Here is a 12,857-nt window from a genome sequence, read left to right as displayed (position 1 = left end):
CCATTTTAACACCCACTAGCTGTGTGATTTTGGGCAAGTTATCAGTCCTGAGTGTCAATTTCTTCTTCTGTAAAATGGGAATGACAAGATTGTAGCTACATGGGGCTATTAAAAGGACTAAATGAGATAACAGAGGTAAAGTACCTAGCATAGTAGTACCTGGCACAAAATAGGGGCTCCAAAATGTTAGTTTTTATCCCTTTTTCTTCCAGATCTAAAATGGCAGCTTTTCAACACATAAATTAGGTATGTAAAATGAATTCAAGATTCAACTTGCTGGGTACATCATGTGTTCATCAATTATCAGTAATTAGCTTTAAAATCATTAAAACTAAGTACTCATAAATATCAAAAAATATATAGCTCATATTCCATGCACTTGTCCTTAAAATAAAATGGATCATAATGTTCCCTTATGATCATCAATTTGTTCAGACAAGAAAACATAGGACAAGAACCGAAAATAAGAAAGATCCAGTTATGACGGTACAGCCATTTAGAAATAACATCCTGCTTCAGGAAGATTTAAAGTCAACTGAAATGTCTTAAATATGTGATACGATTTCAAGAAATCAAAATCCTTTAAATATAGAACCAAGCAAGTATAGCACAGAGGTAGTTACTGAGGCTCAGGAAGGTTTCTATCTACCTACCATGTCATCTTTCTCCTGATCCTGCTTCTTCAGGTAGCTTAATACAGACATGGTGTCCTTCTCCATTTGATACTGCTGTTTCTTTAAGTCCTCATTAGTTTTTGCAAGTCTCCAGGAAGTATCACGATACTCAGTCCTACAGAGCTCTGTGAGTTCCAGCCTGGCCTCCCAAAGGGACGCATTGGCCTTGGCTCTCTCCACTGCGGATTCTTCGGCTTTTACTGTCTTCCTACATAGGAAGAGGACATTGATAGCATATAACTATTCTCTACTATAGTAGTATTACAGCTCTCTATTGTTGTTTTGCTTGGTATTGCCTGGCACATACCAGCAAATATTATTGGATGAATTAGTAAATAAGAAATACATATTTACTTAATAAGGGAGTTATCTCAGTAGGTGCCACTTCCTGGAAGAGGGGAGCTTTGGAGCATAACTCTAAAGGACTGGAAAAACAAAAAGTCCCAATAAGTTAAATTCATCTCATAAAGCTTTCACATCTTTTCATTTATTTCTTTGATTCTCTTATATTTGAACTGTCTTTTCTATTCCTACTTGCTCAATTTTAGACATTGGCTCTCTCTATCTCTACTGCAAATCCATTACTTTAGTTCCTCTTCACAATGATACACCTGTAGTGTAAATGTAACTTTCAGTCCATATTTCTGCAATCTTCCACTCATCCCAACCCCAATTTAGTTTTAGTTTTAGTTTTTAGTTTTTGGGATTTTTAAAATCTAGACCTTGGACAAAAGATCAAGTTACTAGGGCAAGTATGTTAAATACTTTCTTTTCTGGTACCACAATGCACCAGGCTTTGAGGATGGCTGAGAAATAAACCATAAGCATTTATATAGATGGGGAAAGGAAATTTAAAAGTAATAATAAAGAATGACTTTAAAGGTTAAAGTGGTAAAAGTTTTTTTTCAAAAATAAAGATTTGTTATATGAGCATTAACAAAACACTATTCCTTAAAAATGGTAGGCACTGGGTATATATTTAGATAACAACTAAGAAGACTTCACCTGTATTTGATTTCTAAATATTTTCATACATAAGTATCTGTGGACATTTCTATACTGTCATCATCCATCCCCATCAACTTTGGTCCTTTATCCCCTTTCTGTCCCACTCTCACCTTTTGTTCTCTGTGAATTATGGCCAGCTCCTTCCCCCGCCCCTAGCAAGTTACGGCTCTTGACATCCCTTTCCAGCATGATTGAGGTAGCGGTGATAGCCTGCCTTGTTACAGTCATCCAATTGCCCCCTGAAGGTATCAAATCTAAGCTGCTCAGACTTGATGAAAGAAATCAGATGGGATTTCTCATAGGGGGACCACTAGTACTGACTGTAGGAACAAGGCAGGGCTTCTCAAATTATAAGTCATGGAAAATCCAAGAAATAAGAGGTCTGTTACCCTCAATGCTCCTTACTGTTGATATGAGTACTGTAGATACGTGGTTGAAAATAGAAAACATGCTCGTGAGTTCCGGGAATGTGATAAGCCCTTGGCACTGTTTTAAAAAGTGCTGACTATGCAGTTATATTTTTAAAAATCACACTGTAGCAGAACACTTATATTAATACATGGGGAAAGCTACAAATAAATATGGACATTGGATTATCATTTTATAAAGATTTAAAGAATATCCCAAAATGATAGTAGTGGTTATGTTTAGATGATGGGATTACAGGTGATTTTTATTTTCTCCTTTGACTTTACATGTTTCCTAAACCTTCTGTACTGAGCATGTATTAATCTCTTAAACAAGTTACTTCACAAACTTTACAAGTTTGGGGGATTCCCTTGTGGTCCCACATATAGTATTGTTGGGCACCACGTATGCCTCCAATGTGTTTAGGAACTACCAGGGTCACCCAATAGGTTAGCAGCAATCTAGCAGCAGCTTCAAGCCTGGAAGGAATTAGTGTTGGATTTAGTTCTGATCAGTTTGGGGAAAACTGAACAAGTACCCAATTTGGTCCAATCATTTACGCTCTCTTTTAAACCAGAAGGAATCCCTAAAAGGCCCAAGGAGCTACTTCAGTCATCCAGAGACCCTTTATAGGTTCAAGGTCATTTCAACCACATAGCAGGGTTCTCTCAGACTAGGATCAAGAAAGAATGAACCCAATAAAGAAAATTTTTTGTTCAATTACATGATTTGTAATTTAACTTTATTGTATGTGTCATCGGACACAAGGGAGGTTAAAAGTACTCCCCCAAACCACAATTTTAATCAAAACCTAGAATTGTTGGGGCCCTTGTTAAAAATAGTTTCTGAAGGCTCTCTAAAGGTCTCATTAAGCAAGTTTCGTGGAAACCACTGTTTTATATTATCATCTGTATGTAAAGTCTCCAGCATCATCTTGTATGGAGGGTACCAATGCACTTACTGTAGTGTGCATACATCATTTGGAGTTACATTTTTCACATTACTTGAAGTAGGCCCCTCTGTGTTTGTATATAATGCTTTACTATTTTCTTAAATCTTGGGCAAGGGAAAAGAAACTAATGGTTGCTTTCTGAAAGGGAAAATCAGTCCCACATAAAGATGATGACTATTAAGGCAAGTGCAGTTCCAGGCGTAATCATTCATTAGAAGTAAAAAAATAATAAAAAATCTGCTTTTAAGATATAAAAAAATAGGGATTGGTTTACACTGAATTACTGGATAAATGTTTAAAACTTTTGTCTTCATCTTAGGGATACTGATAGTCAGATACTCCATCTGTCCCAGGATTTCATCATTATGGAACGTCACGTTGGCCTCCCTAACATTCATTTTGAAGACCTGGTTTCCCAACCATGGTGCTGCTGACTTTCTGAGCTAAATGATTCTTTGGGGTGGGAGGTGAGGGGGTTGTCCTGTGCGTTGCAGGATGTTAAACAGCATTCTTGTTCTCTGCTCACTAGATGCCAATACTACACATCCCCAGATGTGACAACCAAAAATGTCTCAAGATATTGCCAAATGTCCCCGGGGGAGCAAAATCACCACTGGTCTAGAGCACTGCTGTCCAATACAACTTTCCCTAATGATGGAAATGTTGTCTGTATCTGGGCTGTCCAATATAGCCGCCACTAGCCACCTGTGCCTATTGAGAGTATGAAATAGGCTAGTACGATCAAGGACCTGAATTTTTAATTTAATTTAATTTTAACTTTGCACCACATGGCTGGTGACTACCCTATTAGCACTGGTCTAGAGGGCCTCCAATATCCCCATATATGTTGTTCCTACCTTCACCGCTAGTGTCAGAACTCTTCCTCATTCTCAGTTCTTTATTCCTCCGCTAGCACCTATTTCATTCGGTTCTGTGTTACTTTTTGGGAACTTACCTGTCTCCATCGTTAACGTACTACACAGGGGCGGGGGCTGAGTCTAGATTATTTCAGGGTCCCAAATCTCACCCTATTGCCTAACTTGAAGCAGTCAAGTTTGGCAGGTAGTTGGGGAATATCTCAGAATCGGGGAGAGCGAGAGGTAGGTCCAGGGGGGCCGGCAGGAGGGCTCCAGTTAGCCAACCCCTGTGTCAGGCGGCTCCCAGACCCGAATCCCGGGAGAGCAGGCCCGGGGGAAGATGGCTTCTCCTTACTTCTTGTCTTTGCCTTTGCCTTTACTTTTGTCCTTTCCCTTCGACGGCATCTTGGCGTCTCCGAGAGACCCGCAGTCTCGGTGGTTTTTCAGCCGTGGCTCTGGTCCGATTCTGTCTCTAAGGAAACCGGCACGCCCAGCTGGAAATATTCGGCCCCGGCCGTTGGAGCGCCCCGAGAGCGCATGCGCCGTGACGTGCTCCCACACCGCCTCCCGGGGCCCAGTCCGCGGAGGGCGGGGCGGAGAGCGCTCCGACTTGGGGGCCGCGCGGGGGCGGCGCGCGCGGTGAGTGTGCCGGCGGCGGGGGTACTAAGATCCTGTTTCGGATCAGGGCCGAGAGGCCGGAGAGCTCTAGCCCCGGGCGGCGGCGCGACGTCTGCGGGTCGCGTGCCTCTGGCGGCGCGAGGTCGGGGCGCCCTCGCCTTAGGATTCTTGCTACCTTGCCCGCCCGCCCCTCCAGTTTTGCAGCGCTCAGCGTCTTTCGGGCGCATCCTCCCCTTAACTCACGCTCTAGCCTTGCGTGGCCGCGGCCGCCTGGCTGCCGCCCCGCTGCCACCCCTGCTCCGCTTTAGCTTCTCCTAAACCTGCCCTGACTCGTTTGCTTTCCTTCTCCAGTCTTGCTAATTCCGTAAGGGCTGGCGCAAGTAGCGAACTTTGTGGGTCACACATTTTTGGGTGGCGGTCGAGGACTTCCAGGAGGGCGGGGGTTGGGGTGAGGCTGGCCGTCTCCACCGGCCGGCGCGCGCGGGCGTCCGGGAGCCGGGCGGGGACACAGTGCTGCCACCTGCCGGGGCAGAGGCTCCCCGGGCTGGAGGAGAGTCCCGGATCGGGCCCGCGGCCCCACTGTCCTGCGTGGCCGGCGCTGCCCGCTCCCCCCACCCCCCCGCACCCCGACCGGCCAGGATTCCCGCTGGCTAATAATATTCCACGCGTCCGCAGCCCCTTTTTCTGTTAAGAGTCGAAAGCCCTTGTCTTTTTTTATTTTTCCCTTCCCCCGAGCGCACCTGTGACTAGGAGTACTCGAACGTGTTCTCCTTTTTCAGAGGCGGGGCTCCGTGCCCGTGCCTTCATTCAGTGAGAGTGAGTGAGTCAGTGAGGCAGTCAGGGGATTCTGGGTGCCAGGACTGCAGTCAGGCGTCGTGTGACTGAAGCTCAACTGTGCGACACCCTCCCTTTCCGACTGAATTTAACATTTCTTTAGAATCTTCATTCTGTATCTTCCCTCTCCATTTCCTAGGGGAGAACTTAATACTTACACCCCTCCCAGCGGCCTTTGACCCCCCCTTTTTTTTTCACTTGTGTCGTTTCTGTTTCTGAATTCTGTGGTTAGAGGGAACATGCTGATTTATTAATGAACTCGGAAAATGTTTTGAGACATATCTCGTGGCACTATCATGGCTTACTCGATTTCTGGTGCGTTTTCCCCTGTTTTGCGTATCACACTCCAGTGGCTCCATGGTGGAATCACCATACATTGAAGGGGTTTCCTCTGATACGGAATCTATAAAGTTATGATTAGTTTTGTATGTCTTAAAGTTCTGAAAGTGCGCTCTATTGATGAACTTGCAGGAGAGAGGGTGGGACCTCTTCTATCACAGACTATATTTGGAATACATTCTAAAAGTTGGTAACTGTATGATATGAAATTCAGTCCAAGACTTTGGTTGTTTATACATAAGTTTACAGATTCATTTATAAACATGACAATTTATAACAAGATCATTTCTTTATATGAGCATAGTACTTTTTACTTGTTTACAGTATGTACTTTATAGTTATTTTATTACACAGCATTTTTATTGACCGTGGGTTTGGTTTTGTAGTTAGATCTGTTGGGATGTGACTACAGCTAAGAGAAATGCTCAGATTCATAGTGTCATAGAGGTGGTTCTAGAATCTAGTCTCCTGAATCTCCACATCCTCTGCCAAAGAACTGGATGTTGTTATTCTGTTATCCTTAGTAAGATACATCTGATGCTGCAAATAGAGTCGGAAGTTGCAGTTCAGCAATTCATCAGGTACCATTTCCTACCATAACTTCTGGGAGATAGTTTTCAGGATTATTTTGCTGAATAAGTGTGCTCTGTTTCATTAGAATGCTAATGATTTTAAAACTTGAAATAAGCCACTTAGTGTTTTGTTGACTTGTCTGTGTAATTCCTTTTTTGCCCAGTTTGAAGAGTTCCTGGTCAGCATAGAAATGTGGAGTGCCTTGGCTGAATTCCCGTGCACACAAGATCATTATGGGCCTGGTAGGTAGGGCAAGTATCTGGATGTAAGGTAACATCTCTTGTAGCTTAAAACTGTAAATATACTTCATGTGCACCTGGGGTTGGTTTTGTTTTCTGAATTGGATTCTCTGTGTGCCAGATGATAACTCTTCTCTTATTCCATTGATCGTAATGCTATCAGGTGTGGTGGAGTTGTTCCAAAAGCTAAATAAGAACTTAGGGCTATTTATCAAAATATGTAGTGTTTCTCATTTTTTCTTCTAGTAGTTCCAAAATTGGGTTTACTCTCTAAAGTCTTCTATGGCTTTTTTCTCGTTTAGTTTGGAGAACAAGTTTCTACTCATAAATCATCCTTGAAATCACTTTTAGCAGTGATTTAGGTAAAAAAGGAACCCCCTAAAACCACTATGGGCCAAATCCAGCGCTCAGGTTACCAGTTGGTTGACTCTGCTCTGAAGGATAGAAGATAAACTGGCCTAACATTCTAAGTCCTTCACTGTGAATTCTGAAACTACTGAAAGAAACCAGGTGAACAGCTTTTGATTGTGTTTTCACACAGCCTTTGAAACCCTGGATAAATATATTATTAGCCATACTATATCTGAAGGGACAGATCAATATTTCCGAATATCATGGGGAGCTCATTGCGTTCTACTCTTTTTATTGCATATGGTACAAATATAGAATCTGTTAAATAGGTGTTACCTTGTAACCAGTTTACATCCTTGCAGGTATAAGAAATCCTGGAGGTCAAGGATTTATTCTTGTCAGTTTTTAAATTAATTTTTTAAACAGTCACTCTTTTATTTATATACACAGTTCATTGCTACAGTAATTGTTACCTATTGGCAATTTATTTGCAAAATACCCAGTTTTCAATAGTTGTGTATCCTGACCAAGCCATTACACAGGACTAAAAGTCAGTTCTCTAAGAAAAAGTATGTACCCAAATCCAGGCCCAATTATCTGCACTTTCATTTCATAGATCTGTCAAATGTTCATTCATTGAAGAAGTGTTGAGTACACCTACTGTATCCTAACTGTATACTAGGCTCTCCTATAGCTTGAGGAGTACAGTGGGGGACAAGACAGGACCCCTGCTTTTATGAGGCTTATAGGCAGGTATATAAGATGCTGACCTGGACATTGGTCTCAGAGAATACACACCCTCATTGGCACTTACACACAGACAGTTAGTAATAAAAGACACTGTAATGATAAAGGAGAGATGCATGGATCCTAAGTGCTACAGGAATTTGGAGGCACGAAAGACCATCATAGTCAAAGTTTACAGAAGGAAGTGGGCTGAAAGGGAGAGGGAAGGCTTTCTGGGAGGGTAGAACAATGTGAGCAAAATTCACTGTGTGATTCAGATCAGGAGTAATTTAAGTGGAGCAGTCGTTCCCAAAGTGTGGTCCACACCGGTAGCACCAGCATCACTTGGGAGCTTGTTAGAAGTGCACATTTTCAGGCCTCACTTGAGACTTACTGGATTGTAAATGATGGCAGTGAGGCCCAGCAGTCTATGTCTTAACAAGCCCTTCAGACGGTTCTAATGCGTGCTAAAGTTTGAGAACGGCTGCACCAAGAGCAGAGGGTTCTTACATGGAAGTAGCGGGCAAAAAACTTGGTAAGGTAGCTTCAGAATTCACAGTGAAGGACTTAGTATGTTAGGCCAGGAGTTTATCTTTTACCCTAGACACCAACTTGTAACCTGAGGACTGGTTTTGGCCCATAGTTGTGTTTTGTTTAGCCTGCACAGTTTGGGAGGGTTTGTTGTTTTCAACAACTAAATGGGATTGTCACTATTTAAAAGCCAGATTCTATATAGAAATCTGTGTTTTCCACTTATGTTGGGAAATAAGAAGACTTGGCAATACCAAGCCTATAGTTAATGTTCATGGCAGCACTTTGTGGAAATAACAAGCAGCTGCTTCTTTAGATGCGGCATGCGCTCTCCAGTCTGCCTCAGTCCCCAGCACTTCCTGTTGTTTTACTCACACCTTTAACTCACTTACATTTCCTGCCTTGCCCCAGTAAGTATTCAGATATTTGAGTTTGTAACTTTTGTTGAAGACAGTTATAATTGATATAAGTTTTAAGGAGAATGATACGTATGTAATACATAAATTACATACATAAGGAGAATGATGTAATTTATTAATTCTTTCAACACACATTGATTAAGTAAACACATATGCCAGGTTGTACAGTGTTTAATGATTAATGAATCCCTGACATGATGAGGGTTATAGTTTAGTGGGAAAATGATGAAAATAGCATTTTAGGAAGACAGTAGTAGTATATGGATTTGGGAATAGAGACATTGATGACTGAAAGACCAATTAAGAGGCTATAACAGTCCAAGTCTGAAGTAATAAAGGCCGGAATCTAGATTCAGGGGGACTAGGAGGGAAAAAAGAGAACGAGATGGGAAAGAAATTGCGAAGGAAAAATGACCGGTCCTTATAACAGATTGGAGTATGGAAGGCGTGAGAGAGGAGAATGCAAAGATGATGAAGATTTTGAGTTCTGAATTAGGAAATGTGTAGTGCCACTAACAGAAACAGGAAATTAGAAGGGGAATCCTTTTAACCTTCCTGTGTGTCTGGGGCAGCTGTACAGAGGAAGGGGGACATTGGAGATGCCAGTTTGAAGTGTCTCTGGTTTTGAATTCAGTGTTTTTAAAAGGAAAATGTAGTGGAAATGTCAAGATGAATGTTTAGGGGTAGCTACCCCTTATTTCATCCTAGGATTCCGAGTGAATACCTGGAGAAGAAATTGTTTTTTAATCTTTTTAAAATATATATTTTTTAAATTACGGTTGACATATTATATTAGTGTCATGTGTACAACATAGTAATGAGACATTTATATAACTTATGAAGTGATCACTCCCATAAGTGTAGTGCCCATCTGACATCATACATAGTTGTTACAGGATTATTGATTATATTCCCTAAGCTGTACTTTACTCCCTGTGACTGTTTCTAATAACTGACAATGTGCACGTCTTAATCACTTCCTCTTTTTCACCCGTCCCTCCAACCCCATTGCCATCTGGCAACCATCAAAATGTTCTCTGTATCTATGAATTCCTTCTGTTTTCTTTGTTCATTTATTTTCTTTTTTAGATTCCACATACAAATGGAATCATAGGTATTTGTCTTTCTCTTCACTTAGCATAGTACCCTCTAGGTCCATCTATATTGTCACAAATGGCAAGATTTCATTCTTTCTTGTGGCTGAGTAATATTCTATTGTTTATACAGAGTGGGGCAAAAATAGGTCTATAGTTTTTACTATGGAAAATAATACAATAATTAGTAATAATACAAGAATATACTCTGTGTTTTGTGTACTCACAACTGTAAACCTCCTTTTGCCCCACTCTGTATGTACACCTCTTCTTTATTTGTCTGTCAATGAACACTTAGGTGATTTCCATATCTTCGCTACTGTAAATAATGCTGCAGTGAACATAGGGATGCATATATCTTTTCAAGTTAGTGTTTTGAGTTTCTTTGGATAAATACCCAGAAGTGAAATTGCTTGGGCCTTCTTCATCTCCTGTTATAGCCTTTGTTTTAAAGTCTATTTTGTCTGATATGAGTAGTGCTACCCAGCTTTTTTTCATTTCTCTTTGCATATAATATCTTTTTCCATCCCTCTACTTTCCGTCTATGTGTGTCTTTCGATCTGAATTGGGTCTTTTGTAAGCAGCTATGTGTGTCTTGTTTTCTTATCCTTTCAACCACTCTGTGTCTTTTTAAAAATATTTTTTTATCCTCACCCCAGGACATGTTTTTTCATTGCTTTGAGGGAGGGAGAGAGAGAGAGAAAGACAGACAGGCAGACATTGATTGGTTGCCTTCTTGTACACATCCCGACCAGGGATCGAACAAGCAGTCTGGGTGTGTGCCCTGACTGGGAATTAAACCTGTGACCTTTTGGTCAATAAGACGATGCTCCAACCAACTGAGCCACACCAGTCTGGGCACCCAACCTGTCTTTTGATTGGAGCATTTAATTCATTTACATTAAAGTGACTGTTGATAATTATGTAGTTACTGCCATTTTATTATTTATATTTTTGAAATTTTGAACTTTTTTTCCTTCTTCTTAAAGAAGTCCCTTTAACATTTCTTATAATACTGATTGGGTATTGATGAACTCTTTCAGCTTTTTCTTGTCCGGAAAACTCTTTATATGTCCTTCAATTCTAAATGATAATTTTTCCAGTTTTAAGTCCTTGCTTTTCATTACTTTGAATATTTGTTGCTGTTCCCTTCTGGCCTGCAAAGTTTCTGTTGAGAAATTAATTGGCAGTTATATAGGAGCTCCCTTGTAGGCAACTAACTGCTTTTCTCTTGTTTTTTTAATTTTCTTAATTTTTACTGATTGATTTTAGAGAGAGAGAGGGAGAGAAAGAAACATCAATTTGTTGTTCCGATTCATTGCATGTGCCCTGACTGGGGATCAAACCCATAACCGGGGTGTATGGGGACGATGCTCTAACCAACTGAGCTACCCAGCCAGGGCCTAGTTGTTTTGCTGCTTTTAAGATTCCCTGTCTTTAATCTTCGGCATTTTAATTATGATGTGTCTTGGTACAGGCCTCTTTGGGTTCATTTTGTTTGAAACTCTCTGAGCTTCCTGGACTTGTCTATTTCCTTTGGCAGGTTAGGGAAGTTTTCAGTCATTATTTCTTTACATATGTTTTCAATTCCTTGCTCTCTCTCTCTTCCTTCTGGTACCCCTATGATGTGAATGTTGGGATGCTTTATGTTGTTCAAGAGGCCCCTTAAATTATCCTTTTTTTTTTGTTTTTGCCTTCTTTTTTCTTTTTGCTTTTCTAATTGAGTGTTTTCCACTACTTTGTCTTCCTAATTGCCAATTCAGTTCTCTGCTTCATCTAATCCTGTATTGATTCCCTCTAATGTATTCTTTGTTTCTGACTGGTTCTTTTTTATGTTTTCTATCTCCATTTTTTTGTTTCTTTTCTCTTTGTTAAAGCTCTGAGTTCATCTACTCTTCCCCTAAATTCATTGAGCATTCCTATAACCAGTGTTTTGAACTCGGCATCTGGTAGATTGCTTGTCTCCATTTTGTTTAGTTCTTTTTCTGGAGTTCTGTTCTTTTCTTTAATTTGGGACATATATCTTTTGTCTCTTCGTTTTGGCAACTTCCCTGTGTTTGTTTCTATGTATTAGGTAGAGCTGCTACATCTCCCGGCCTTGGTAGAGGGGTCTTATGTAGTAGCTGTCCTGTGTGGTGCAGTCTCCCTGGTCCGCTGAGCTGGTGTTCTGTGTGTATGCCTTGTGTGGGTTGTATGTGCCCTCCTGTTGTAGTTGAGCTTTGATTGCTGTTGGCATGTCATTGGGAGGCATTGATCTTCAGGCTGAAAGACCAGCCGTGACTACAGTGGAGGAGCTGTTGTGCAGGGACTGACCCCACAGAGCAGGATTTGCTCTAGCCAGGCTCTGGTGCCTGCCAAGTCCACCCTTTGGGTGTGTCATTTGTAGAGGTGGTTCATTGGTGTTCTGGTATGGTCTGAAGCTGGCCACTGGGTGCATTGGTTCTGGTGCCTTTTGGGAGGGGCTGTTGTGCAGAACAAGGTCAACTGCTCCTGTGCCCTGCCCAAAACCACCTGGCATGAACTACAAAGTGATCTGCAGATGGTTGCCACTTGTGCTGGGTTTGGAGGTGCCTGGGAGAGGCTAAGCTGTGAACTGAGGCCGGCTGCCACTAGTGCTGGGTTTCAGACTACTTAGCAAGAGGTATGGGGCATGCTGAGGCCAGATGCTGCTTGTTTGGGGTTTTGAACCTTTGAGAGATTTTAGCAGAGTCCACAGCATGAGCCAAGCCAGGCTGTTTGTATGGAAGAACCACTGGAAGCCACTTGGGTAGGCCCACAAGTTTGATGATGTGGGGCCTCAGGGAATTACCAGGGTGGGGCAAACAGTGTTAACCATGTTGATGGAGACTCAGACTTGGCACCCGCCTGCACCTACAGGCTAGATTGGGGGTGGGCTCAACAAAGGAACAATGGCCCCTGCCAGCACTTTTGTCTGGGAGAAAGCTAATCCTTTAGACCTCACCCTGAAGCCAGAAAATTCAGTTCAGCCCTGTATGTCCCTGGTGCTTCTTGAGCTGTCTCAGTGCTGGAGCTTGGAATGAGTGAGTTCATTAGCCAGTAAGTCCATGTGTAGGCCCTTTAAGAGGAATGCTTGGGACTCTAGAAGTCGTCCATCTCACTCAGCCATGATTCTCACTGGTTTTCACAGCCAGAAATTATGGGGCCTTCTCTTCCCAGCCCTGGAACTCTGAGCTAGGGGTCCTGGTATGGGGCTAGGATCCCTTGCTCCTCAGG

General features: G+C 42.0%; 2 protein-coding genes across 13 annotated transcripts in view; one reads left to right on the top strand and one right to left on the bottom strand.

Moving 5' to 3' along the window:
- BBOF1 (basal body orientation factor 1) overlaps positions 1-4,364 on the bottom strand; it is a 31,946-nt gene extending 27,582 nt beyond the window's left edge. For 2 of the 5 annotated variants that reach the window (XM_053928735.2, XM_053928733.2), the window contains exons 1-2: positions 1,029-1,166; positions 654-882 (exon numbers count right to left, since the gene is read on the bottom strand). In XM_053928735.2, the coding sequence (XP_053784710.1) occupies positions 654-719 (66 nt within the window). In that variant the 5' untranslated portion in view covers positions 720-882; positions 1,029-1,166. The other 3 variants (XM_045201774.2, XM_053928734.2, XM_053928736.2) reach the window with 3 other exon arrangements.
- A 79-nt stretch (positions 4,365-4,443) lies between these two features.
- The window catches only part of ENTPD5 (ectonucleoside triphosphate diphosphohydrolase 5 (inactive)), a 35,995-nt gene continuing 27,581 nt past the window's right edge, over positions 4,444-12,857 (top strand). For 2 of the 8 annotated variants that reach the window (XM_024567780.4, XM_045201777.3), the window contains exons 1-2: positions 4,444-4,538; positions 6,427-6,505. In XM_024567780.4, coding sequence (XP_024423548.1) covers positions 6,497-6,505 — 9 coding nt within the window. In that variant the 5' untranslated portion in view covers positions 4,444-4,538; positions 6,427-6,496. Of the gene's footprint in view, positions 4,539-4,639; positions 4,660-6,426; positions 6,534-12,142; positions 12,265-12,857 lie in introns of those variants that run through there. The other 6 variants (XM_045201779.3, XM_045201775.3, XM_045201778.3 and 3 more) reach the window with 6 other exon arrangements.

This window comes from Desmodus rotundus, chromosome 7 (genome assembly GCF_022682495.2).
Source record: "Desmodus rotundus isolate HL8 chromosome 7, HLdesRot8A.1, whole genome shotgun sequence".
NCBI classification, from domain to species: domain Eukaryota; kingdom Metazoa; phylum Chordata; class Mammalia; order Chiroptera; family Phyllostomidae; genus Desmodus; species Desmodus rotundus.
This window is presented reverse-complemented; position numbering and strand designations above follow the sequence as displayed.